The sequence below is a fragment of the Chinchilla lanigera genome, unplaced genomic scaffold (assembly GCF_000276665.1).
Source record: "Chinchilla lanigera isolate Chin_1 unplaced genomic scaffold, ChiLan1.0 scaffold00116, whole genome shotgun sequence".
Lineage (NCBI taxonomy): Eukaryota > Metazoa > Chordata > Mammalia > Rodentia > Chinchillidae > Chinchilla > Chinchilla lanigera.
Genome location: NW_004955517.1, coordinates 2,043,709 through 2,070,083, shown reverse-complemented (window position 1 = coordinate 2,070,083; position 26,375 = coordinate 2,043,709). Strand labels below are relative to the sequence as shown.

Below are 26,375 nucleotides of genomic sequence, written 5' to 3'. Positions count from 1 at the left end.
CTGACACCAAACTGAATTACGAAGTGCGGAGGACCACCACGTGGCCCTCCCCCAGACCCAAGTGTGACTGTGCTCAGTTCCGAGCAGGGCGGGCTGTGCAGAGGCGACTTCCCTAAGGTGGTTTCTGTTTGGACAGTGAGCCTGGCTGAGCCTGGCTTCCTGTGCATGTGTCTTCATGCAAGCAGGTAGGCGGTGTGTTGGGCTAGCGTTGCTCCTCACCACAGTGAGCCCAGTGGAGCCCAGATTAGTGGGCTGTGAGACCGTGGGGCTAAGATACGAGATAACATCTCTGCTGAGGCCTGTGTGACTCCGGAGAAATTTCCTTCCTAGAACTGACTACAAAGCAGGTTACTTGTTACAACAACCCGAATCTGGCTGTTCTTCTTTCACAAGAAAGCTGTGTTCCCTGTGTCACACGCCTTGCCTGCCTCGCCATTTCTCCAGCACCTCCAGCCATAACCCCCTCGCCACTTTCCTCAGTGTGAACGTGATCAATAAATACCGAGGTTCTGGCTGCCTCCTGGCCTTTTGTTCCCGTGAACAACCGGCCAGCCCAGATCCCCGTCACATCATCATTTTGTCTCTTGCTCTTTCTTTTCACTGGGCACTGTAATACCTTGCAGGAGATGGGGGCCGACTACAAGGGTCCCTGACAGGAAAGTAAATGTAAAAGTCTGGCAACCCTCAGGTTTGGGAAGGATATTCAAGAGCTCCATGACAGACCTCCCATCACGTCTATAGTCTGTTCTCAAAAGAGCTGGAGTGATCCTTTGAAAATGTATACAAATTGTGCCCCTTTTCTACAAAATTCTAGGTTTTTTTTGCAGATGTGAGAGAATTTTATGTCCCCAGTGCTTTATCTCCCCCTATATTCATGTCCTTTGCCGTGTGTCTTTGCATGTCCTTCTACTAAAAATAGGGCACAGTTCTCTTTCCCACGGCTGACATGTGCCTTGCATAACCTGTGGGATTTGAGCAGATGCGTGCACGTGGGTTGAGTTGGCCCCTTACTCTCCTCCCTCTACCCAGAGAGGTAAGTGCTTCTACTACTTAGTGTCCTAAAGAGCCTGAGGGGCTCAAGGGAAAGACCTGGACCCAACTGTAGCTGGAGCCAAACAGGAAAGAGCTGAACACTAATTCTTGCTCTTACAAGCTATGTTATCTGCGGCACACAGCAGCAGAGTTCCATGTCCACACTGTTCCTTCCCCGCTCCCCAGGCCTGGGGACCTCATGCAGAGGCACCAAGGAAATGCCGTGCGTGCAGTGGGTGTGCATCACACTCAAGGAACCCTGATCTTCAGAATCCATCTCTTATGATGAACAATAAGCCTGCCTGAACATTGCCTTTGCAGGAACAGCTGGCCTCCCCCTGTCCCACCGATGGCTCCATCCCTTCTTCCTGCATGCTCATTCTTTCTACAGGGCTTTTGCACAGCTGTTCCTTTTCCCTGAATTGTCCCTCGTTCCTCTGCTCAATTCCTACCCACTATGCAGCTTGTTTTTCACACAGCTCTTCCTTGGGGAACCCTAATAAGGTTCTCTTTAGGGCGGTCAAACATCTTATGCTTGTGTATGCATCTACTTGATTAACAGGTATCTGCACAGACAGCAAACGCCATGAGGGCAAGACACTGTCCTGTACCTGGCAAACAAGATCCTCAATGCACATCTGTGAAATAAACGGGTTCTGGTGGGACCGAGGTTTTTAGACTGTTTGGCACATTATAGGATCCCAGTGAGTGGCTGCTAAAGTAATAACATCCAGTAGAGGAGACAGGCGGGGTAAGAGTTTCATTTCCAAGCTCTCAGACTACCGAATAACAATTCTGTTTGCAGGCATACTTACCCCCCACAGGTGTGTGGCTCTACGAGACAGCACGAAGGGATGCACCACAGGATTCGCGTTAAGGATGACGGGATCTCCAACCAGAGAGGCCCAAGGTGAGAGTGACACGCTGACCGTGGCAACCTGTGTGTGTTCAGAGGCGTTTTCCAGAACAGGGTCGGCATTCTTGATGGCAAAATTGAGAAAAGCTACAACATCTTGAAGGAAACACAAAATTTTGGTTTTTTTCTAAGAAGCTTCCCTTTCACATTTTGTACCACTAAAAAAAAAAAAGTACAATAAATGCTTCATTCATTTGCACTAGAAGTCATAAAAACTGGTTGAAGTGGCTCAGTTGGATCATCAAAGATTTGAGAACTTGTTCTACTTGCAAGCTAACCAGCTAGGCTGCCTCAATTTCACGGACACTGGCAGAAAACATGCGCCCTTTGGGTGAGGGGCAAAGGACTTTCTCTCTGATGGCACCATAGCCAATATGAGATTCATGTTCACATTCTTCCCCTTGCTCTCCAAGTTCTGCGAGGGCAGCCGCAAGGCCCAGGTGGTTGTGATGTGTGCTCTGGATTTGTCTCTAAACCATGCTTCAGGAACCCTGAACATAAAAAACTTGAGTCTTTTAGAAAATAAGCATAAATTTTCCTAACTATTTCCCTGTACAGAGAAAATAATGTAATTATGCTGGGTGTTAAATAAGACATCCTCTGCACCAGCAGGAGACCATGTCTCTATTTTGGCACTTTGAACATCTCTGAAAAGATGGTCTGAAAGGAAGGCAGCCAGTCCCACAGCTCACACTGCACAAGAGCAAGAGGCGGATGAAGTCTCCCCCACCCTGCTTTGCTTTGCGTTTCATTGTTTCAATTTTGTTTTTGTTCTTTTCGAAGTTGTTGGGACCTGTGCAGCAGACCCACCATCCCCTCCATGTGACTCCACGCATCTCCTAGGCATCTGCGGCTCTGCCTAGACAGCAGTCCAGCCCACACCAAGGACAAGTCCCAGTGCCACGGAATAAATGACCGCAGACGCAGCCAGCGGCCTCAAGCAGTGTGGTTAAGCATCGCAACTTCTTGACCCTCTATTCGGGGTCAATCCGAGATAAGCCTCGGATTCCCGGTGGAACTGTTAACATGATTCATTTTCTCACTTCCTTAGGCCCCTACTGCCGTTTCCTAGAATCGTGTCCCAAATAAATTACTTACTCTTGAACCCATCTCTTGGGGTTGCCTTTGGGAGAACAGAGGCTAAGGAAATGTGAGAGAGTCATATTTTGCAATATACAACAAAACGTAATAAAGAATACTGCCACAGCCCAGTGAGAGAAGAGCACCAGGGAAATCAAACAGCTCTCAGGCAGCCCAGACCAACACCGGAGTTTGAAAAGGCCTCTGAGCCTGCCAGACATGCGCGCCTTCACTTCTCCGGCCCCTTCTCTCCACACGTCCCTTTCCACGTGCTCCGCTCCCCTCCTTCCCCTCTCTCTGGTCAGCATATGTGGTTTAGAAGACACCACTTTCCACTTTCCAAAACTCTAACCGTCCTTAAGATGTCCCTTGGGCATCACTTCCTCCAGAAAACCTTCCCAGGCTGTCCGGATTGCCTTAGATTCCACTTCCCAGGGTTTCACAGCCCCGCACCATGACATCTGACACATCAGATGGTGCCAGCCTTTCCTTTGTTTGACTGCCAGGGAACACACAGTCTAACCACAAGGAAGGTGCTTATTTTAATACCTGAATACGAGTACTTACTACATACTTGTTGCATGAACAATAATTGATAGTAATGGCCATTCATAGGGCATTCTTTCACAGAGACGGTTTCATTTGAGCCCCATGTTTCCTATGGGATGGGGTGCTGCCGTCACTTCCACTGAGACAAAGCAAGGCAACAACACACATCGGCCTCACGGTGCACAGATGACCAGTGCCGGGGCCAGGATCTGAACCAGAACTTGCTGGATCCAACCTACATGTTCTTAAATGGTTCCATCAGCACCGCGGTTCATAGTGAATTTCCTTGCATGGAAAGTGGAAAAAGCAAAAGGTCCCAGAATGCCAGAACTGGAAAGGCCCCTTCCCTACTGACAGCGGGAGTTCTGTGTGTGGAGGAGAGGAAGCACATCAGGAACGGAGTTTGGAGTCAAGAAGACCTGGCTCAGGTCCCCGTCCCCCTGATTACTCACCACATGACCACCTGAGCAAGCAGCTCGTCCTCTCTGAAGTTAGGAATCAGCCGTCCTTTGATAAGGAGCCTCTTGGGCTGAACCCGGCCTGCCTCCTTCTAGCGGCTCAGAGACCCTAACACAGGTGTAATGCCACTTATTTAATCCTCTGTTGATGGACATGCAGGACATGTGGTCAAAACATGGTGATCACTTAATTCTTTAAAATTTATTACAGGAAGAGCTATATTGCTTTTAATCCCCCTCAGATATCCCTCTAGCTTCAAATGCATGTAGCCCATTATTCTTGCCATTTTTAGAGTCCTCTTTCGTGAATGTTTTTGGTTGTGCTATCATGCCTGCCTTGATAGCTTGAATCAATTTAAAAGGTTTACCTTTTGTGGTCATTTTGGCTTTGGGGAAGAGCCAGAAGTTACACAGAACCAGACCCATGTTTTGATAAACCTGCCTTTCCACTGGATGGCGATCATCAGCAGCTTTCATATCTTTTTATCACACCTCGTAAGATGCTACAAAAGACAACTTCCAAATCTGCTTCAGAAAGCAGCAAGAGCAGTGGGTAAGTGTGGTCGAAGTGAGAAGGAGTGCTTTGAGGGGCCCACGGCAGATGTCTCTTACTGTAATAAAATTGTTAAATTTAAGCATTCATTGTATATTTTGACCACACCTCCTACATTGCCTGTAGCTTTTGCTATTACAAATATCCCCGCATAGATCCTGGGTCACGGTGCATTTCTGTAGGAGGGCCTTCCAGAGGCGGGTGCTGGCCCCGAGTCTACAGATGGCAGACACTGGGAGGAGTGGTCATTGCCCTCCAGAAAGCTTGCCTGACTCCATTCATATCATCTGTAACTGAGAAAACATGTTAACAGCAATGAGGTACTGCCATGGAGAACTTAGCTACTTCAAGAACCAATACTATGAAGAAAATAACAGACAAACTGGTAGACCACTAAGTCATCATTTCAAAGCCATGCTAGAAACTCTCACCTGGGGCAGCAACCAACACAAGACACAAAGGGATCAGAGGCATGATCGACCTCAGAGCTGCTTTCCTCCAGTTCATGCCCCACCGCCTTCTCAGGAGTTCGCAGTCTTGGTGAGGCTGCTCTCAGCAGAAACATCCTGTTGCTAGGTGCAGAGCACACCCACCCCGGGCACAATTCCAGCTGAGAAATCTGTAAAGTGATATGTTTCCTCTGAAGGGTCAAAGCCCCAACAAGGAGATAGGCTTGAGCAGGTGACAAGGGCCCCAGTTCATACTCCTGGAAGCGGAGTTCTCCCAAATCCCTATGCCTTCAGGACCTGGCCAGCTTGGGAGACATTCAGTTTGCCAACGGCTGCAGTTCACGGAGGTACAGTGTCCTGCCCTGTTCTCTGCGTTCATCACACCCAGGTTTGGAGTCAAGACCCAGAATCTCAGTTTACCACCTTTGCAGGTGGCCAGCCGGTTGCTAGGAGAGGGTGGCACGCAACAGATTAAAGATGAGATGCAACAACAATCTTGTAACTGGCCAAGAGCCAACTGAAGGTTAGTGGATTGGTGTAAGTTAAAACTTGGGAGAAGAGGTCAGCTTTAGGATCCCTGATGGGAAATATCTAGCTGCAGGGAGAGTTAGCATAAAAACACCTCTGGAGGCAGCAAATTGACAGCCCGCAAGCTGTGGCCTACAAACATATGTTTATATGCACAAGTAGCATCTTTAAAAATTGAAGTAAAATAACATTTGATTATCCCTGGACTCCACAGTTTGCGAGAGTTCCCACCCCTCCCTACTATACCTCACTTTTCCCTTCCTTGCTGGGGAGGGGGGATCCTTGTTTGCAATCTGTGACTTAGAGATTTCAATCAATTTCTCTCGCCATAGGAGTTAACTGTTGTTATGGTTACCAAAATAGGATTATGCAATCTCTGATGTGTTCAATAGAAGGATAATGTTGAGAACAATGGAAAATCGTGTTTGGAGCACACTTTGCCCTATTCCACTGGATTTTTGGCTTGACAGAGAGCATTTCAAATGCCCAGGGAACGGCGGCTGGAGATGCCTCCAAGCCATGTTGTGTGAAGCCGAGCAGACTTTCAGACACCTTGGACTGGCGGCCTTACCTCAAGCTCTGCGGAGTGTTCCTTAATTAGACCACTGTGACCTCATCTGGGGACTGCTGTGATACCTAACTGTCCAGCCTAGTGTCTCCCTCTCTGCCCACCCCATATCAAGTTCACTTCAATGTGAACTTCAGCTCCTCAGCATCACCACCTTCATCCTGGTGGGTCACCTACCAGAAGATCTTTTCCTAACCACACCTTTTCCTCATCAATGTACCTGGCAAGTAATTATTTTAAAACTAAGCATAATCCTTTCCCTTGTTGCCTGTGGTCCTACCACGTTGGTCTTCTCCCTCCCTTCCAACATGCCTAGTCCACACCCACCTCTGAACTTTTGCTCTTATGGTTTTTTGTCTTTGAAATACCTCTTTACCTCTCCAGGAGCTTAGCATAGTTGGTCTTTTTTTCCACATTAAGTGTCCCACCTCAAGTGTCATCTGTTACCTTAAACAGAACTTTCATGCTCACATGTGACCCTTCTGATTGCTTTTTTTTTTTTTTCTTTTTGAGACAGGGTCTCGCTATGCAGTTCAGGCTAGCCTTGAGCTCACTTTGTAGCCCAGGATGGTCTCAAACTCACAACGATCCTCCTGCCTCAGCTTCCCAAGTGCTGGGATTACAGGCATGCTCCACCACACCCAGATTTGATTGCTTTTTTCATCAGTTTCCTAATTTTTCCCTAGCATCATTGCTGAAAATGACTGACCTACTGTAAACATACTGTCTGGATCCTCTACCAGAGCTGTCACTCACGGACAAGGCTTCTAGTCACTTTCCTCCCTGCTGCATCCCACTGCCCAGAGCACGTGTACATGGACTCGCTCTTTAAAAACTCTCAACAACTTCTCCTTGCTCTGAAGACCGAGATCAAAAGCTTCCGTGTGGCTGGCAGGACTCAGCAGGCTTGGCCCCGCCATCTCTCCAGCTGGCCGTCTACACCCGTCTCTCTGCTCCTGGCACCCCAGGTCTCTGACACAGTTTTGAAGACCTCTTCCACCTCAGGGCCTTGACGCTCACTAGGCTGTCTGCCGGCATGCTTGGGTCTCCACACGATTGACTATTGCTGCATGACCTCGCAGGCAGGCTCTCCGATGGTCCCCTCTAACGTGCCTCTCACCCCCACCGCTGCACACTGCCTTCCTCTTTTATTGTCTCCATCGCATTTACCACTAGACAGAATTAATTTCCTCCTTGGCTCGTTTGTTGTCAGCCCCTCTCACTGTTAAGTTCGATGAGGTCAGACAGCGTATGTTATTTGTGGAGTGGCCTTGGTGTCTCAGGAGTGCCCGGCAACCATGAGGCTTTCAAATATTTGTTGAGTACGGGAAGAATAAAACAGCCCTGGGAGGCAGCAGTGACCACTCCTGTTTCAGGAATACAAAGATGAGGTCCTAGAAGGCTTGTCACCTGCCCAAAGACCAATGGTGTACAAGCTGCTACCTGAATTCAGACCCAGCTCAGAGCTGCTCTGAGCCCCGATTCCTACCCTACCCCTCCTTCTAGTTGCATCACATGCTGCAGGGTCTTTCGTGACCTGCACATGTTGCAACAGAAGCCTCCATAGCCCATTTTCAGCCTACTACAGACTGTAAATACACAAGGATATGCATTCCTGGAGACATATGAGACACAGACACACGTAGGCGTGAATAAAAACCAGCTCTCCCGTCCCAGTGTGAAGTAATCACGGTCAGCCAGGTATTTGGCTGAACACAGCAGAATTAAGACAGAAATACTGTGTGAAAAAACACTGGCTTGTTGTTGAAGAAAATGCTCATTCATGTGTTCATTCATTCCTTCCTTCATCCACTCAAGTACCTGGGGAAGCCCACAGATGAGGAGAAACAGACGGTGTAGCACTGGCAGTCCGTTTGACCAATGTCAGGTAAGCATGTGGCAGTGTCTCTCAAAATGTGGGGCAAACGGCCTTCTGCACCATTCTCCTTGGATGCTGCCTGATCCTGGGTCTCATTTCCTGCTGAAGCAGAATTTCTGTTTCACTTGAACCTCACTATAAAGCTGTGGCTTGGAGCCCTTAGTATTCCCACTCTAGAGATGAGGAAGCTCCCCCACGTAGGTGAGGTGAGTTCCCGGACTGGAGTGGGAACCTACGTACACCTCCAGACTTCTCCTTTTAACCCCTCAACATTCCTTCATTCTTGGTTTTTGGTAGTGGGAATTGAACTCACGTTTTCATGCGGGCTAAGTCCAAGTCTACTGTTGTACTGCACTCCAACCCCTTCATTTTTAAAAAACTCTTTCCGCAGATATTGGGGCTTATGAGAACCCCTCATTGCTCAAAGTGTGATACGCCAATCATGTATCATCACCATCAGCTGGAGTTTGTTAGACGTGTAAATTCTTGGAGCCCACCCTAAGCGCTGCATAAGGACATCTGCTTTTAAACAAGAGTCCCAGGTAATTCCTGTGCACAACAGAGATCACTGGTGAGCACAAACCCAGAAAGCAGAATGAGTTTGCCTTCCTAAGCGTCCAGGTAAGCTGAGAAAACAGAGCACCCAGTCATGGGAATAAATCTTAGTGTTTGCTGCCACCTTGAGGTGAAACTCCTCACTGAGGCAGAATTTGCTCTTCTCCATGCAATAAATGCAGAAAGATGGAACTGGCTGAGCCAGACTCTCCACCTTTTCAGCCTTGTACCTTGAGAGACCACTGCAAAATTCCAATATGTGATGAAACAGCCCCTGGGATGCATGGCAACAGCTAGACTCTTCCGGTGGGTGTCCTGCAAGTCACAGCATTCTCAGCCCCAGCTGACGGATCCAAAGAAGCTCAAGTTTTGTTGAGCACCAGATCGTTGGCATTCCTATGGATTCTTTCCCCCTCTGGGATTCAAATGTGCATCTGAATGTGACTGTCACTTGGTGTGTGATTCTTTTTCTCATTGTCACTCCAATGGCGGTGGTTACATGGTCAGATCAAATCTATGAGGTATTCCACAATGTGCCGTGGAATTTCCCACCGTTCTGTCAAATGAATCATGGGTGACCTTTTTGAAGTTGGAACAAGGCCAGTCTCATAAATGATGTCTCTAACGCCTGTAAGGAATAAGGAGGAGATTCTGAAATTTTCCTACGTGCTTTACCCAAAGCATCTTAGCACTCAACAGTGCCTTTGGTCACTGTGTGATTCCCTTTGGAAAATTTTGAGCTGAAGAGTTAAAGAAATCCAACACAGCTACCGCCAGCAAAAGAACCCACAATGGACCACCCTCAGCTGTATCTACCTGTACCCCTTAAGGTTGCCTATGGAAGAGCTGGCCACCATCAAAGATCCCAGCCACCCATGAAGAAAACTGGCTCATTCAAAAGAAGGGGCATTGAAAGGTGGGTACTGGGGATTCATTTATTTTTCTGTGGAATGAAGTTTTGGGGACTTTTCATTAAATCCACCGTGAGGATTTGGGAGGGTAACATGTCTTTCTAAGCAATCCCCTTAGAAACAAAGACTGTGGATTGGGGAGGAAGAACTATATTGGATCTCAAAGCTAAAGTCACCATAGAAGCCATATTCTGTGATCAAAAAGCCTGTGCTTTAACAGGGGCAACCTTTACTTTCCACCTGAATTTGAGTTTTAATGTGCCATACAAGACTAAAATAAACACTGATAATAAATTGATATATTTAGCATCAAAAGTCAGTCTTCTTATCTCCATGCAAATACCATTATTTTGAAAATGTGTTACTGCCTTCTTCACAATAAGGCTAGAGTCAATGCTTTTGGTTCCCTGTCCTAGCAATTTTGCCTGCTGAAATATATACCAAGCCTGTTTAGCAGCACACACTTTTTTCTTTAAACAATGAAGTATTTTACTGTGAAAGCGCATATAACTGGTCATATGGAGTGCTGCATTTGTTCGTGATGCAGATGATACGCTTCTGTCTGGAAATAAAATGTGAATTCAGGAGCACCGTGAGGGGTTAGGGCCTCATTCCAACACAATTCTAATAGTCGTGTGCCGTTCTTTTCCTTCCCACATTACTTGGTGCAATTAGAAAGCATAATTTATTGCTGTTCCATGGAAGAGTTCATTTTCAAAAGGAAAAGAACTTTACTGAATCCTAGATCTTTGTTTCTGAGTTATCATTCCCGTCCTAGCACTAAAGAGCACTTACCTAGGAAAATGTGCGGGGACCCTAACGTGAGGTCCCCAGCACGGGACTGGAATCCAGACTGTTGAAGTAAAGCCTTTTTCTATCGTGTTTCTCGGCCTTTTTCTGTCGTTAATGACAAGTGCACGCTCTTTCCTGAAACATCAGAACAGTCTTAAACCTGATATTTCTTACCAATGACAAAACCACAAAGGCGGGCATGGAATACTCCGAATGTAAAATGTTTTCACACTTTACTGACATCTTCCAGAAAATTCTCGCAGGAACTAGGCGCAGCTCTAAGGACGAAACATGAACATCCCTGATGCCCCCGGGTCGTGCAGGGCAGTCTGCAGCCCTCTGTCCTCGGCCCAGGAGCAGGCTGCCGGCTCTCCCGCCCGCCTCCCTTGCTCCGGTGTAGCTGCTCCTACACGCTCACCACCCTCGTCTCAGTCTTGTGCCACAACGGCTGCCACTGCCTGAAGCTTGACTCGGTTCTGGCACAAATTATTTCCGCCTTCCTCAGGATGGTGTGCCCGTTTTCACGTGAGAAAACCCAAAGCTTTCAGAGGCTGGGGCTGACCAGGGTTACACAGAGGGGAACAGCAGTTCTGACAGAAATCCAGACCGAGACGCCCAGCACCTGCCCTCACTGTTTTCTTCCTTTGGGTGAAGCGGGCTCGGCTCGGAGCAGGGGCTGGAGACTATCCATGCTCCTGGTGGGACCAGGATGTTTGCTTTAGCTAGTACACAGAGACTATTTCAATGGTTATCAATTTATTCTAACTCATATTAGAAATATATACTTTATGCTATAAATAAAGTATCATATAACACAATATAGTAGAGTATATTATGTCACAGCTGAGATTTTATGCTGACAAATGAAGATATACATTCACACAAAAGCTTGTATATAAATGTTTATAGCAGCTTTATTCTTAACAGCCCCAAGCTGGAAACAATTAAAATGGCTTTCCACAGGGGAATGGTTAAACAAAATGTGGTTTATTCATATCATGGAACATTGTTCGAGATGGAAAGAAGCAAACTGTTGATACAATCTGGACAAAAGTCCAGAGAATTATCTTAAATGAAAATTCTAAGGCTGAGGCAGCGGCTTGGTGGTAGAGTCCTTACCTAACACGTTCGAAATCTGGGTCCATCTCCACCATCAGAAAAAAAAAACAGCAAATCCTAGCAGGTCATACACAAATACATTCCTTTTGTAGAACATGCTTCAAAGGCTAAAACCTTGTGTAAATAGTGTATTCGTGTTTGCCGTGTTGGGCAGGCACGGCTGTAAAACAGGAGGCACCCAGCGGCAGGGAAACATTCCGTGTCTTGTTGTACTGATGTCAGCTTCCTAGCAGTGATGATATATCAAGCTTTTTCTTTTTGCATCAAGCTTTTGCAAGATGATAACTGAGTGAAGAATATGTAAAATTCCCATGAATTATTTCTTACAACTACATATGAAACTATAATTACCTGAAAATAATAACTCTAATTTAAAAAAACCAAGAATTTCATATATATTATCAATATGATGATGCTGACCAAAGAAACAGTTGTAAGAAGTATTTAGGTAAATAATGGTATCCAGACATAGGTGACACTCACGCTTGCATAGAGGTTAACAACACAAATCTTGGGATCAGATCCCTTGGGCACAAATTACAAGTCTCCCAAACCTTAATTTCTTAAAGAGATGGTGGCGTAAGTACTGAATTATGTAACATGGTAGGAAACCACTTGGAAGAATATTTAGCACATAGAAAAGTACTAGGAGATGTCTTTTATTACAAAACTATATGAAAATTACAAAGGTAGTATGTGACTATTTGAAATTTTGGAAGCACAAGTTTAGAGAATTTTATCTTAATGAGTGTTCTAGGCAAATGTAGCATGCATACGGGCTAAGAGCTTGCTCTTTAGCGATTACACCAGGAGACTGCCATCCCCCAGAACTGCCGTGTCCAACAAAATGTATGTCAGACACTTTTGAAATAGCATTCAAATTTGCCAGTACGAGGCTATGTATCCTATCAGTCATAGATAAGATCAGCGTTCCAGCCCTGGTCAATGAGTTTAACCCATGTCTTAGTGTGGTCATCCTGAAGATAACCATGTCCTTCTGACAGTACAGTGAACATGAAATGAAATAGTGCCCACACTGCACTTGATACAAGTTGGTGACAAAACACAAAGAACTACTTGTTTTGCACCCCCCTCCCCCCCGCTTGATCTGTGGTCTTCCGTTTCATTTTCTGGAATTTTGTTCTTTGTTTGCATTTGAATTTGGATTTTAGTAACTTATCCATCTTTAACCTTCCGATATCCTTGGTGCAATTTTTATTTGTCTAGATGGCACAGGGCTGTGTCTACTGACTTAGTAAAACAAAGCGTGTTGGTCCCCAAAGAGGAATCATCCAGTGAAAGTGACGGAGGGTTTTATGAAAGCCAGCAAAACCAGAAAAAAAACCTGATGAGGAAAATGAGGACTGCTCTCGGGAGAATCCTGCCTTACACGTGCAGGGGCAAGTCAGCGGGCACCAGCAGAGAGGACCCCACCAACCCCAGGAAAGGCCCCCTGTCAAGCGCACAGAGGCTCCTTCCTAGAATTGTCAAGGAGCTTCCTTCGCCCAGGTCATTTACCAAACCCAGAATGAGAAAGCTCTCACAGACTGGTAAGCAAAGGCAGCCTGCCGTTACTTGTCAAGGCCCGAAGCAACGGCAACAGGGGGGGAGCGGCTTTTGCCACCCGCGGTAATTTGGATGTTGCGTGTGCTCTTCCCTGCAGCCCTCCCCCGTGTGTCTGAGGTGTGGTTCACAGGGTGGCGTTGCTGGGAGGTAGTGAAATCTTTAGCGGGTGGGGCGTAGGTGGGACCGTAGGCTCCTGGGCCTGTCTTTGGAGGGGTCTCGGGACCTAGGCCCCTTCCTTTTCCTCTTTTGTTTCCTGGTCATGAGGCGAATGGCTTTGCCCACTATGTGACCCCCCATCATGCCATCCAGCACCCTTCCAGAGGCCCTAAAGCAATGAGTCTTCCTGCTCGGGACTGAGAGCCAGGACGTACCTTAGGCTGGCGCTCCTAGGAGCTCTTACAGTGCAGAATCTCAGGCTTCGAGCAGGTCTGCTGAGTCTGAGCTGTGTGTCTGCAAGACCCCAGTTGAGTCCAGCCCCCGCGTTCTGAGAAGCATTAGATGAGATGGACTGTCATCCCCATTCCTCCAGGTCTGATTCGTCAGTGGCCAAATCAACCCAAAGTCATTTTCTGTTTAATGTCGATGCACATATGTGCGCACGTATGTGCGTGTACACACATAAACATAGATATATACTAAAAAATCAAAGTAAAGTGGGATTTTGTTTTGGGAGAAGGTGGTGCCATAGCTTTTCAAATGGCTGCTTCCAAGAGTAGGTGCACTGGGAGAATTAAATGAATAAAAGCTGTGACTGGTGATGTTAGGTTTTCTTTTATCTGTTTTTGTTTTTGTTTTTGTTTTTTTGTTTTAAGGTAGGGTCTCACTATGTAGCCCAGGCTGGTGTCAAATTTGTGACTCAGCCTTCCAAATGCTGGGATTATAGGCAGATATAATATTTGAACTGTTAACTTTCTTTGTATTTGTCTCTAATGGTGGCAAAGTTGCACACTAATTAATGCAGGAAAAAAAATAAGCTCTGCAGAGCAAGCTTGGGTCAAGTGAAAATAGGAAAAAAGAAAAAAAAATTAAAATACACTCCACAAGGCCCGGCATGGTGACACATGGCTATGTCCCACTACTCAGAAGGCTGAGTGAGGCCGGAGGATGGCCACAGCTCGAGGCCGGGCTGGGCCACACAGTGAGACTCTGTCCCTAATAAATAAATAAACCTATATCCTATGGCATAGAGCTGTCACGAAGAGACACAATAGCCTGCACTGTTAACTTTAAGTCTTTTTTGCAAGATAGTAATTCTATTTTGGGGGGAGGATTCTCTGAGTTATGACTAACAATATCCCCAAAGTTTACATTCCTGTCTGTAGCTTTTTAAAAAAATTAAATACACTATTTTTAAAGCAGTTTTAGGTTTACAGAAAAATTGAGCAGAAAATACAGAGTTCTGACATACTCTTCCCCTCGTCCATGCCTATAGCTTCCCACAGTCAGTGTCTTGCCTGGGTGTGGCGTGTTCCCCATCACTGGTGGGCCAGGTGGACATTATTATTAATCAGCGCTCACAGCTCACGTTACAGCCCATTCTTTACGTTGAGCAGTTCCATGGGGATTTGAAAAGTATAGAAGGCTGTTTTTATCCTGTGACGATGCTCACAGGATGACCACAAGGGTGAAAACTTGGAGGGTACCTTCATGGAGGCCAGGGGGAGCCAAGGAAGCAAAACCCTAGTGGTTTGCAGCTGGCCGGATGCCTTGCAAACAGACTGACCTCTGGAAATAACAGCCCCTAATGCAAGCACCCGAGCATGTAGTGTTTACCTGGTTATGGAATGACCTGCACATTTCTGCTGAGAAGAGCAAAGAGGACACCCTTCCATACTGCCAGGCTACAGCTGGGGGCCCCACAGGAAACAGAGGACCAAATTCCTCCTCCTAACCCATGCGCTGATGTTTTTTTCATCTGAGATGGAGTGACAAATCTCTCACCTAAGGCTTCTCCACAAACGTACCTAATAACCTTTAGATGCGGCCCTAACTTTAGTACCTTGTCTTGGCTGTGACCTGAAGAGATTTTCCTCTTCTGAACTCCAGAACGCTCTTAATCTATTTCATAAATGTTTGCTAAGTGCTTATTGCAAGTGTATCACAGAATGTGGGATCAAGTAGCAAACAGAGCAGACTGCGTGACAGCATAAAGGGATTTCAGACAATATGCAGATAATTACACTGATGCAAAAGCAGGAGACCAGAGTACTATTGAGACACATCAGGAGGTCTAATTTTAGGGAGATTCAGGAAAAGCCTCCCTGAAGAGGGGACAGCTAAATTGAGATCTGAAGGATGAGTAGGAGTTAGAGCAGGAGAGTCTTAGGCATAAGGAAGAAGTGAAATTCAGGCCGGGAGAGGCCTGAGAGAGGCTAATTGAGGTGGTAGCGCATGCTAAGTAAGAACTTTTAACTTCCTCCTAAGGGTGGTAAGAAATAGCCAGGCCTGGTTCAGGGCTGTAATCCCAGCACTGGGGAAGCTGAGGCTCAGCCTCAGGGGGATCCCTGTGCATTCAAGGCCAGCCCTGAACATAGACGTCTCAAAACACCAACACAAAACAAAACAAAACAAAACAAGCCACTGAAAATGTTCAAGGTGGGCTTTTTTTTTTTTTTTTGGTCTTTTTGAGACAGGGTCTCGCTATGCAGTTCAGGCTGGCCTTGAGCTCACTCTGTAGCCCAGGCTGGTCTCGAACTCACAACGATCCTCCTGCCTCAGCCTCCAGAGCGCTGGGATTACAGGTGTGCGCCACCACAGCTGGTTTAAGGTGGGGATTTATACAACCTGATTTGCATTTGTAAAAGATAGCTATGGTGGCAGAATGCAGAAGATACGGGATTAGGGTGGGTGTTTTTCATGGTGTTTGGGATGAGGAGATAACGGAAGAGCAGTTGTGGACAGAAGCTGTGACAGCTGAGGTAGCCGGGCAGTGGAAGGCGGGGGAGAGGACTGGCTAGGCTTCGGGAAGGCAGCATTCACTGAGATTATGAACAATGGATCTGGACTGTGGAAAAATCATGAGTTCTGCTGGGCTTGCAGGTACCTGAGGAGGCTGAGACAGGAGGATCATAAGTTCAGAGCAGTCCTGGGCAACTTAGTGAGAATTTTTTCCAAAATAAAATGGTTAAAAAAAGGGGCAGGGAATGTATCTCTGTGGTAAAGTGCTTGCCTAGCATGAGTGAGGTGAAGGACCATTAAAGAAGGGAAAGGAGGAAGAGGAGAAAGAAAATAAAAATGAAATCATGAGTTCTGGTTAGACTTTCTGAGTTGAGGTCCCTGCAGAACAGCTAAATGTTTGTGGTCCTGGTGATCAACTTGTAACACCCAGCTGAACGGAGCCAGCGTAGCGCTGGGTGTGGGAGGCTCATCTGAGCGTTGTTGCCAGCAGCATGAGAGGCAGAACTGGAGAGGAAGAGAAGCTATAGGGAGCTGTTTGTTCTCCTGGAGGAGCTTGTCATGCTGGCTTTCCTGATGAACTCGGCAGTTTTCATTGTCAAGAGAGCTTGGGACCTTGTTGTCACTGAGACTGGCTTTGGTTCTCTTTGGGGGAGCTCTGGTCCTCACTTTGAGCATTGCTTCCTGGCTCTGGAGGGGAAGATGGTACACTGTTCAGTGTCCTGGAGAAGCTTGTCATGCTGGCTTTCCTGATGGGAACTCAGCTGTTCTCACCGATGGAGGAGCTTGGGACCTCCTTGTCGCTGAGGATGGCTGCAGTACTTTCGTGGGGAGCTCTGGTTCGTACTTTGAGCATCGCTTCCCAACTCCAGTTCAGATCTCTCAGCCTGCTAGCACAGATCCTTCAGCCCGCTGGCACAGACTTTCTAGATTCTGCCGCTGACCTTTGGGCCTTCCCAACACAGATCCGTGAAACAGGTCTGCATGAGACATTGTCATGGGCTTTAGGCCTCCTTCTGGACTTGTGGGAGGTATTGTTATGGGCTCTAGGTCTTAAGCTGGACTCATGCAGGACATTGCCGTGGGATCTAGGCCCTCAGCAAAATTCTTTTGGTCTTGGGGCTGGGGACTTAGCTCAGCGGCAAAGCACCTGCCTGGCAAGTGCAAGGTCGTGAGTTCAGTCCCCTGTACCCGGAGAAAAACCAAAAAAAAAAAAAAAGAATTCTTTTGGTCTTTAGTGTGTGGACAGATTTCCTGCACTCTCTTTGGGTGACAAAAATAATTCTATAAATTATGTGTCCTGTATTGTTTCCCTTGCAATCCCTGGCCACAACAGTGTTAAATAGAAAAGTGTCATTTCAGGGCCCTGCCCCTGGTAATTTCTAACTAAAAGAAGAATAACTGCAAGTTCACTACCATCTGCAGAAAATACGATTTTAGTTTTATCACTAAACTTTAATGCTATTGATATTGGTTTTCAATTTATTGTAGTGTTTTAAAGCTGCATATATATATATATGTATGTGTGTGTGTGTGTGTGTGTGTGTGTATTTACTGAGTCGAGAATTGAATTGATATAAAATATATATATATATATGTATATATATACTTTTTTTTTTTTTTGTCTTTTTGAGACAGGGTCTTGCTATGCAGTTCAGGCTGAACTTGAGCTCACTTTGTAGAATAGGCTGGCCTTGAACTCAAAATGATCCTCCTGCCTCAGCCTCCCAAGTGCTGGGATTACAGGAGTGCGCCAACACACCCAGCTCGCATGGCTTCTGGATATAGGAAAAACCTTTTTATTCAGATGATATGTGAACACTTGCGCTTTGACCACATTTGTGGAGAGGAAATTGAAACTGTGCTTCAGTCAATAATGAGCACACAGGGCAGCCGTGCAGCTGGGGGCGACTTGTCCTAACTCCACAGGGTTAGCGGGGAAGCAACACAGCGCAAAATTACCCCCGGAGGTGACCTCCTTGTCAGAAGGGTTTGACGTCCACTGAGGTCACAACCACGAGAGGCAGATGTGTACGGAGAAAGTGCAGAGTGAAGAAAAGCAAACCCATTTTATTTCTTTATTTAGGGCTTTTTGAGTCAGGGTCTTGCTATATAGTTCAGGCTAGCCTTGAACTCATTATATAGCTCAGGTTGGCCTCCAACTTGTAGTGATCCTCCCGACTCAGCCTCCCAAGTACTGGGACTACAGAGGTGCACCACCATGCCTGGCTAGCAAATCCATTTGTGTTTGTTTGTCTGTTTATTTACCAGTACTGGGAACTGAGCTCAGCTTTCACACTGAGCTGCATCCCCAACCCCCTTTCAAAATTTTTTGTTTTCAAACAGGGTCTAAATTGCTTAGTTTTTCAGGCTGGGCTTGAACTTGTGATGCTCCTGCCTCAGCCTCCCAAACTGCTGGGATTACAGGTGTGAATCACTTTTTATTTAACCCCAAAAATAAAAGCTACTGAGCAGCACATGATGCCAAAAATATTTTCAAATAGGAAGAATTTGCTTATTGTGACCTTCACAGGTTCTTTTCTTGTTTCATTTCTCTAAGCAACTATACAACTCGATGTAGAAGCGGAGACAGAGGAGATAACTCAAGGAAATACATTCCTCAGGGCCAGGAGAACTACCAAGCGGTTATCTGTGACGTCTCTGCCTTCGGGACTGCAAAAGGTAAAATGCTAAATCCAATTTACCTCTGGGGACCTGTACATAAGTCAGTGTGTGTGGATTTTGCAAAAACCAAACTTTGTCCGACCTAAATTCCTCATAATAAATGCTTTAAGTCTGGTGCTTAGCTGGGCGTGGTGGCGCACACCTGTAATCCCAGCACTTGGGAGGCTGAGGCAGGAGGATCCTTGCGAGTTTGAGGACAACCTGGGCTTCAAAGTGAGCTCAAGTTCAGTCGGAACTGCATAGCAAGACCCTGTCTCAAAAAGACCAAAAAAAAAAAAAAATTCTGGTGCTTGTGTCTCTTCTCCACAAAGTCAGGACGCGGAGAAGAAAAGGTCAGATTCTCTACTTCTCAGCTCAGACTGCTCACCTCCTACTGCAATCTGGACAGTGGTTGAGTCTGAGCTTTACGCCAGCTGCTCAACCGTTGCAGTGTCACTCAGAACATCAGCAATCTGGCCAAGGGGCACGTGCAGACCGGCGCAGCCCAGCAGAGTTCCCTGCAAGGACACAAGTGTCTGTCATCTAGTAAAGTCGCCATTAGCCACACGTGACTTTGAGACCTTGAAATGTGGTCAGTGCAGCAGAGGAGATCAATTCCAGATTTTCTTCAAAAAGGAATTGATAAAGGAGAAATCTGAGTCCTGCACAGGAAAAAGAGAGACCATAATGTTAAGTGAAATAAATCAGACACATAAGTTTAAATATTGCACGATTTCTCTTTCATAAGAAGCCCAAAGTCTAAATAATTTAAAGAGCAAAGTAAAAGACAGATAATAGAAAAAAGGGGGACAGATCTTTTGCAAAAGGGAAGGGGACCAAGAGATGAAGGGAAGGGAAAGAGGAAATAAAAAGAATTAAGATGTGTTATAGACACACACTAACTCTCCACTATCAAAGTATTCATTATGCACTGCAAACAAGTACTAATACAAATGGAATTGAATTGAAATAGACACATTTATGGCATGGACAGCATCATACAATATGACCTAGGACTCTCCAACCAAAGATTTACTTGTCTGAAAGTTGCCCAGATTGTTTTTAGGAAACAATGTCATAATCAGAGAAGTAGATGCTTTTCTTGAGATGGGGCCTTGCCATGTTACTCAGTCTTGAACTAACGGGCTCCAGTGACCATCCTGCCCCAGCCTCCTGAGTGGCTAATACCCCGAGCATGCACCACCATGCCAAACTGCCCAATTTAAAAAGTAGTGCCCTGAAATGTTACTGTTTCATATAAACACTTACTTAAAGCTGATACTACGTTCAGGCTGTGTTGTTAAGTGCTTTGAGTGAATGGACTCAGATGACTATCAGGACAGCTCTACCTGGTAGGTAGCAGTACCAGCCTTGCTTTCAGGCTAACATTCAGCACTTGAGTAATAGGACCAGTTGAGTGGCAGGAGCCAGGCTTCTGACACCGGAAGTCCTGGCTCTAGAATCTTCCTTCTTTTTTCTTCCTTCTTTTTGGTGGTGTTGGGGGTTGAGCCCAGAGTCTCCCATATGCTAAGCACATGTTCTAAAAGTGAGCTAGGGCCAGGGATATAGCTCAGCCGCATACGTGCCTGGCTGGCAAGTGCAAGGTCCTGAGTTCGATTCCTGGTACCAAATAAATAAAGTGGGCTAAGTTCCCAGCCCCTCATTCTTGATGACTGTGCCACGTATTAATAGTACTGCCCAATTATTCTGACCGATACGACGGCCAAGAGCTACAGGTGACTATTTACATGAATTAAAATTAAATGACATTGAAATTTGAGTTCCTCAGTTTTACTATCTACATTTGACCAGCATAGAGAACATTTTCATCCATAGTTCTATGGAACAGTGCCCTAGAACCTCGTGGGGTACACCAGTATTAGTTTTGAATTTTGCCTGTGGTAAGGTTCATGTTTATTGTGCCCCTAACATGTTCTGTGCAATTTCTAGGTACGGAGGCCACAACTATAATCTAGAGGTCATGATCCTCCCTTTGGGGAACTCACTGTCTTACAGAGGAGAGACGCATTAAACTGTAATACTGCAGAGCACTGCTGTGAGGATAACCTTTCCAGCAAATGGCACTGAGACAAACATCTGTACGGGGAAATAACGAAATATGATCCCTATTGCCTCTCACATACAAAAATTAATTCCTATTGGGTTGTAGATTTAAGTGGGAAAAGCAAAATCTCAAAACTTCCAAAAGACTATAAGACAACTGTCATGATTTCAGGTCAGAGAAAGACTTGGTTTTTTGTTTGTTTGGTTTTGTTTTTGAGACACAGTTTAGCTGCTGTGTATTTCCGGTTGGCCTTTAACTCACTACAATCCTCTTGCCTCGGCTTCCTGAGTGCTGGGATTACAGGTGTATGCCACTACATCCAGCTCTGAGAAAGATTTCTTAGTACATGTACCACATTGGCCACAAAGACTGATATATTTGGCTATAACTACATTAAGAATTTCTGTTCTGCCAGGTATGGCAGCACATACCTGTAATCGCAGCACTCAAGAGGTTGAGACAGGTGGACCCCTGAGAGTTTAAGGCCAGCCCACCAGTCTGGACTATATATGAGTTCAAGGTCAGCCCAGCCCAGCCCAAACTACATAGCAAGACCTTGTTTAAAAACAAACAAGAAACCCCCAAAAGTCTCTGTATTTCAAAAAACATTAATTTGGTGATTATCAATTAGCTATAGAAGGGTTTTTTTAGGCCTCAGATTATTCTTTTGAATTCATCATCCACATTTCAAAACTAGGATTTTCTAATTAAAATATAGATTTTTCCAACTTTCTTTTGAAAAAGCAGAAAGATTTAGAAACACAAGGCCCACAATTTCTCAGGGCAATCAATAGGACCTGCAAAGAAGTGCACCTCTGCAGGAGGCCTGTTCTTTCCGAACTACACAGCTCCAAAGGATCCTGGTTTACAAAGCCTGCCTAGCTAGGCGCTAGACATGGTAATAGCTGTATTCAATCAGTATAAAAATAGCTTTGGAGCTACCAAGTGTGAAGGATACCTGGTAGGAAGACGCACTGGGATTATGCGAGAGAAAAAGGAAGGCTCCTGCTTGAGATGGATCAGGGAAGCTCTGCAAAGGGGCGCTGGAGCGGCAGCAAGCAGGCAGGGCAGCAGAGGCGCGGCGGGCTCCATCTGTGAACTCCCTCTTCAGGCGGAGGGTCGGACCCAGGTGTGGCACCACACCCTGCTTCGTGGAGGTTTCACAACAGTCCTCGTGCTAATGATCACGTACAAGGGGAAGGCACAGTGAACTACTGAGCCTGAAAATGGCCCATTAGCCAGGACCTGGGAATGGCTTCCAACAGCCACACTATCAGGGCAGGCGCTCGTCGCCAGAGAGCCAGGGACAGAAAGTCTCAGGCATGGCACAGAAAGAACCCACAGCTTGCTTTTGTGTTTGGAGACACGACTGCCGTGAACATCAGAAACCTGCAGAGATGGGGCTGAATTAACAACCGGACCCCGCGATAATGAGCCTTCGGGGGCACTGGTCCACAACAGCCCCACTCTCGCGGTGCTCCGCAGCCAACCCCCCTTCCCCTCACGAACGACCTGCTTTCCTCCTGCCACTGAGTACCCTCCCAGCGCCAGACAGCCTCATCTCTCTGCAGAGGGAGCTCTGGGCACAAAGCAGACACACGGGGCACAGAGAACACGGACATGGGCTCCAACCCGGTGTCAGGTGGCAAATGTTCCCTTCATAAGGGAATAGCCGAAGGGTGAGAATTTTACTATAAATGCCAGCGTGGAAATAACTTTGGTATTTCCTAATTCTGGATGTTTCTGTATTTTTACAATAGGTATCATATTCATCCAAAAAGAGGTCATATTTTCCAGGGCTTAAAAAAAAGAAACGTGGCGTGGAAAACATCCTCCAAAAATCAGACTTGACAGTCGGAAAGCTTCAAATGCAGGTAGTGGACAAAGGCTTTTACCTTGTGCCTCAGACACAGCAGAGGATCAGGCAGTAATGGAGTGCACGGTCCTGCTAGACAGCACGCATGCGGGACGTAATTGACAATCAGCATTAAGAAACAATGTCAGTGGGGGGCACCCCGAGAGTGGTTCAAGGATTGCTAAGGGCACCCAGGATGATGTTGTGTGCCTAGTAAATATTAAGTGAATTCCATTAAAGTGAAGTCTACACACACAGACTTCGGAGAAGAAAGGGGCTTTATCACTGGGTGGTAAATACATGATTTCAAGCTCCACTTGCTATGGCTTGAATTAGAATAATACTTTGGGACTTGCAAAAACGTCCCCAATTCCTGAACTCCACTCAGGAAAAGCAACTAGCTCTTTGGCTTTGACAAGTCTTTCTAATACATAATTTCCTCTGTCTGCCACAGGTGGATGACCTTTTAGAAACAGTGACCGATAAATCTAAGAAACTGTTGGCCCAAAGACACGCTGAGCTTCAACAGTGTGAGTTTCTAGGAGACGAAATTCTTCAGTCTTCTAAGCAATTCCAGAGGATATCCAAGAGAACTATGAGGAAGTATAAACTGAAAAATGTGTGCTTCCCATGTACCTGCTGCTGCTTCTGACTTTTCTGGAGAAGTTATCTTTTGTAGGGATTCTTACCTTTTAATACATACTCTGGATTCAATTTCTGTAGTGAATTAATAAATAGGGGGCTTTTTATAATAGAATATTCTGTCTAAAAGCTCTTTAAAAAAGATCTTTTCTCAAAAACTGATTTTTAATTGTGAGTCCATATAAACAGCTTTTTTTTTTTTTTGCTGCATAATCCTTATTAATAATAGAAAACAGAAACACTTCTCAGGGTTTAGCAATTCTACAAAGAAATTCCTCCCGTAATAATTTGCCAGATGAAATTAGAGGAAGCATTTAAAGGTATTTTGACACCTTTAATATGACTACTGAGGCAATTTTAAACTTTCATTTTTAAAGATAAAAATTCTTATTAAAATTACAAAAATATACCCCAGTTAAGCTATGATTCATGCAGTGTCATGTCTCTGACTGAAATAAATGGATAAGATTGGAAGCTAAGAAGTACTGTATATGTAATTTAACACTTAAGAAAACTACCAAGTCATTCAGCCTTACCTTAATTTTTACAATCATTATGAAATCCTTTATGGAAGACAATCTGAACAAACTACCCCAAACAACTCATTATATTAGTATATATTTTTTCTATTAAAAAGACAGAAAGAAAACATAACAACAAGCCATTTAACAATCACATTCCTCAAGTACCAAAGAGATAGGTAAGAGAGCAATGCCTGTGAACTTACTATGCATCTTACAGTTACCTCCTACACCAGTGATCCTTAGCATCATGGAAACTTTCCCTGCCATAAACATTTTGCACATAATTTTATATGTCTGTGGCCCCCTGAAGCCTAGTCATGGACTTTGTTTTTAAAAGCGGTAGTAATTTCGGAACGGACTCATTTTCCCCTGTATATCCTAAAAATGGTACCTTCTCACAATCCCCAACTTGTTTTATAAAGCAGCTGATGTTACCACTTAACAACTACCTGGACTGTAAGGAGCACAAACATCCAGCTCTAAACACATTTTATTAAACATACTGAGTGTTGCTTTCTGCCTTTTAAAAATAAAAAATGTGTTTTAATAAAAAAAATACACTGAAGTCATTTTCCTTTGTGTGAAGAAATGAGTGAAGGAAGCATTAATATTTGAAAACAAAGTATTCACTGCCAAAACGAGCACAGCAAATTCCAAGCACACTAAGATCACTGCAGCTCCTTCAATGTTCTTGGGAATGGTGAGCGATGAGCCTGCTACGGCTTAGGATCCGCGTCTATGGTCGTTTCTTGGGCTTCCTCTACTTCCGAGAGCTTTTCATCATCTATAATGAGAAAGAAACACAAAGTTTCTGTCGAATTTGCCTAAATTTCATATTTAGTGTATGCATGAAGACATTTCTATCCTTTACTAGACAATACATTTAAAGTAAGGATGGACAAAATGTAATCGTTCCACACAAATGTTTCATTTAAAAAATACTGTTTTGCTTGTTGCTATTAGGTGAATCAAATGTTAAAATGTGTGTAATAGATTTCACACACACACAAAAATCAGGGCCTGAGGCTTTTCTTGAAAATAACGAAAAGTCCCAGAACTTTCCCGCTGGCTCCACTCAACACAAGGATGAAGCTTCAGTTCTCCTAGGCGCTCCTGCTCACTGGGTGTGCAAATGTCGCTATGCAGAGTACTGAGTACTCACTACTGCCTGCCTGGGCCCGAATCACTGCTTTATTGTAATAAACCACAGAAAAATAAATAAAGCCAGAAAAATTCCATATCCACAATCCTTGAGCTTTCTTCAAAGTTACTCGCTATGTATTTAAATCACGTACTATTAACAATTCAACCCTTTGGCACGGATCAGAATGCTGGGCAGAGGAACGGCTTCCAATACTCTCCACCGCCACCCTCCTCGGTGACTCCGGACACGCTCTCTCCCCGGATGCTTGCTTCAGAAGTACACCTCTCAGTCATCCGAAAGTCTCCCCAAACGTCCCTTCCGGGGCCATCTCACTTACTTTCCAGGGTTTGCTGAAGCTCGTGGATGGTGCTAAGCAGGACATGAAACTGCTTCCGCCGCAGTTCCAGCTGTGATAACAAGAAGAGCGGTTTACACAATTCAGTCTGTGAGACACACACAAGAAAGGCTGGCTGTGTGGCTAAATACCTTATCTTCCACGCTTTCTTTAATATGTGAAAGGTGCTCTAATTCTTTCCCCAGAGCCTCTAGTTCCCTAAAAAAAAAAGAAGAAGCCAGTGTTACATTTTGCTACTGGATAAACAGAATTTACATTTAATATTGAATTTTTAAATGACTAAGTAGTATTTTTAAAATAAAAAATATATAAACAATTATAACATTTCACTATAGCAACACTTAAAGCTGGGGATTTCTTAACTCCTAAATATGGACTATTTTCATTAAAAATACAGTTTTAGATAAAAAATTTTAACATACAGGAAAACACAGAAAATAGAACACCCAAACCCAAGAACTGATGTATTTGGTCATACTAATTTCAAATATTTCTTTCAGTAAAAGAAATAATCACTCCTGATTAACTTGAAATGTCCTTCGAGCCAGCATATATACAGGCATGGTGGCACACGCCTATAATCCCAGCACTTGGGAGGCTGAGACAGGAGAATCATGTGAGTTCAAGGCCAGTCTGGGCTCCATAAGCAAGTTCAAGACCAGCTTGCACTACATAGTGAGACCCTGTCTCAAAAACAAACAAACATAAACCAAAAACAAAACAGAAATGTCCTTTGAACTTTACCCTCAATCCTCTATCTCAGGCCTTTTTTCTCCTCTACCTCTCACTTAGGTAACTATGGCAACATTCTAATCTTTTTAAAATGCATATACTTATACTGTATTTATATATCTGCTTAGTACAAAGTATGGATATCTAACACTTGGGATGAGGTTTCTAACTTTTATAAGTGTTTACTGTTCTATATGTGTTTGGGGAACTTGCAGTAATTTAGACTTCATTCAGTATCTTTTTTAATTGATCTCTATTTTAAAAGTGCACATCTTAAGTCTGAAGAAGAACCACATCAGCCAGGTAAGTGAAGCTTGCTTCTAGTCCCAGCTGCTCTGGAGATGAGGCAGGAGGGAGGCAAGTAGCAGCCCACCTGGGCAACTGTGTGACTTAGGCCAGGGCCTATGTCGTCACAACATAGAGCATCAGAACGGCTGGGGCTGTACTTCCGAGGGAGACCCTGGGTTCAACCCCAAGTAGGGAAACAGAAAGAAAAAGTGGAAGGGCAGGAGGAAAACAGAAAGAGAAAGAAAGAGAAAAAGAA

General features: G+C 45.0%; 3 protein-coding genes across 5 annotated transcripts in view; 1 reads left to right on the top strand and 2 right to left on the bottom strand.

Moving 5' to 3' along the window:
* Window positions 1-5,193, bottom strand: part of LOC102021163 (cadherin-related family member 3) — an 87,474-nt gene extending 82,281 nt beyond the window's left edge. For both annotated transcript variants that reach the window (XM_005409033.2, XM_005409034.2), the window contains exons 1-2: window positions 5,020-5,193; window positions 1,848-2,044 (exon numbers count right to left, since the gene is read on the bottom strand). In XM_005409033.2, coding sequence (XP_005409090.2) covers window positions 1,848-2,044; window positions 5,020-5,095 — 273 coding nt within the window. In that variant the 5' untranslated portion in view covers window positions 5,096-5,193. The remainder of the gene's footprint in view (window positions 1-1,847; window positions 2,045-5,019) is intronic.
* A 101-nt stretch (window positions 5,194-5,294) lies between these two features.
* LOC102021907 (putative uncharacterized protein C3orf49) lies at window positions 5,295-23,191 on the top strand. 2 transcript variants are annotated; one of them, XM_013506936.1, is made up of 8 exons: window positions 5,295-5,384; window positions 5,469-5,560; window positions 6,820-8,021; window positions 8,404-9,483; window positions 12,617-12,939; window positions 18,411-18,532; window positions 22,340-22,453; window positions 22,889-23,191. In XM_013506936.1, the coding sequence occupies exons 4-8, from the start codon at window positions 9,359-9,361 to the stop codon at window positions 23,084-23,086; spliced, it is 882 nt and encodes a 293-aa protein (XP_013362390.1). In that variant the 5' UTR covers window positions 5,295-5,384; window positions 5,469-5,560; window positions 6,820-8,021; window positions 8,404-9,358; the 3' UTR covers window positions 23,087-23,191. The 2 variants fall into 2 exon arrangements, with proteins under 2 accessions (XP_013362390.1, XP_013362391.1); XM_013506937.1 differs by lacking the exon at window positions 5,469-5,560 and having other exon boundaries at window positions 5,302-5,384.
* Window positions 23,192-23,389: 198 nt separating this feature from the next.
* The window catches only part of Thoc7 (THO complex 7), a gene marked incomplete at its 5' end in the record, with an annotated part of 9,289 nt that continues 6,303 nt past the window's right edge, over window positions 23,390-26,375 (bottom strand). Inside the window, 3 exon segments of the mRNA XM_013506938.1 lie at window positions 23,390-24,384; window positions 25,082-25,151; window positions 25,231-25,297. Coding sequence (XP_013362392.1) covers window positions 24,317-24,384; window positions 25,082-25,151; window positions 25,231-25,297 — 205 coding nt within the window.

What these genes read in the sequence shown, in the direction of transcription:
- LOC102021907 (XM_013506936.1), top strand. Translation starts at nt 9,359, where the DNA reads ATGGACCACCCTCAGCTGTATCTACCTGTACCCCTTAAGGTTGCCTAT. An exon ending in TGCCTTCGGGACTGCAAAAG is followed by an intron (nt 18,533 to 22,339) that starts GTAAAATGCTAA and finishes TTTTTACAATAG; the next exon opens with GTATCATATTCATCCAAAAA. An exon ending in TCGGAAAGCTTCAAATGCAG is followed by an intron (nt 22,454 to 22,888) that starts GTAGTGGACAAA and finishes TGTCTGCCACAG; the next exon opens with GTGGATGACCTTTTAGAAAC.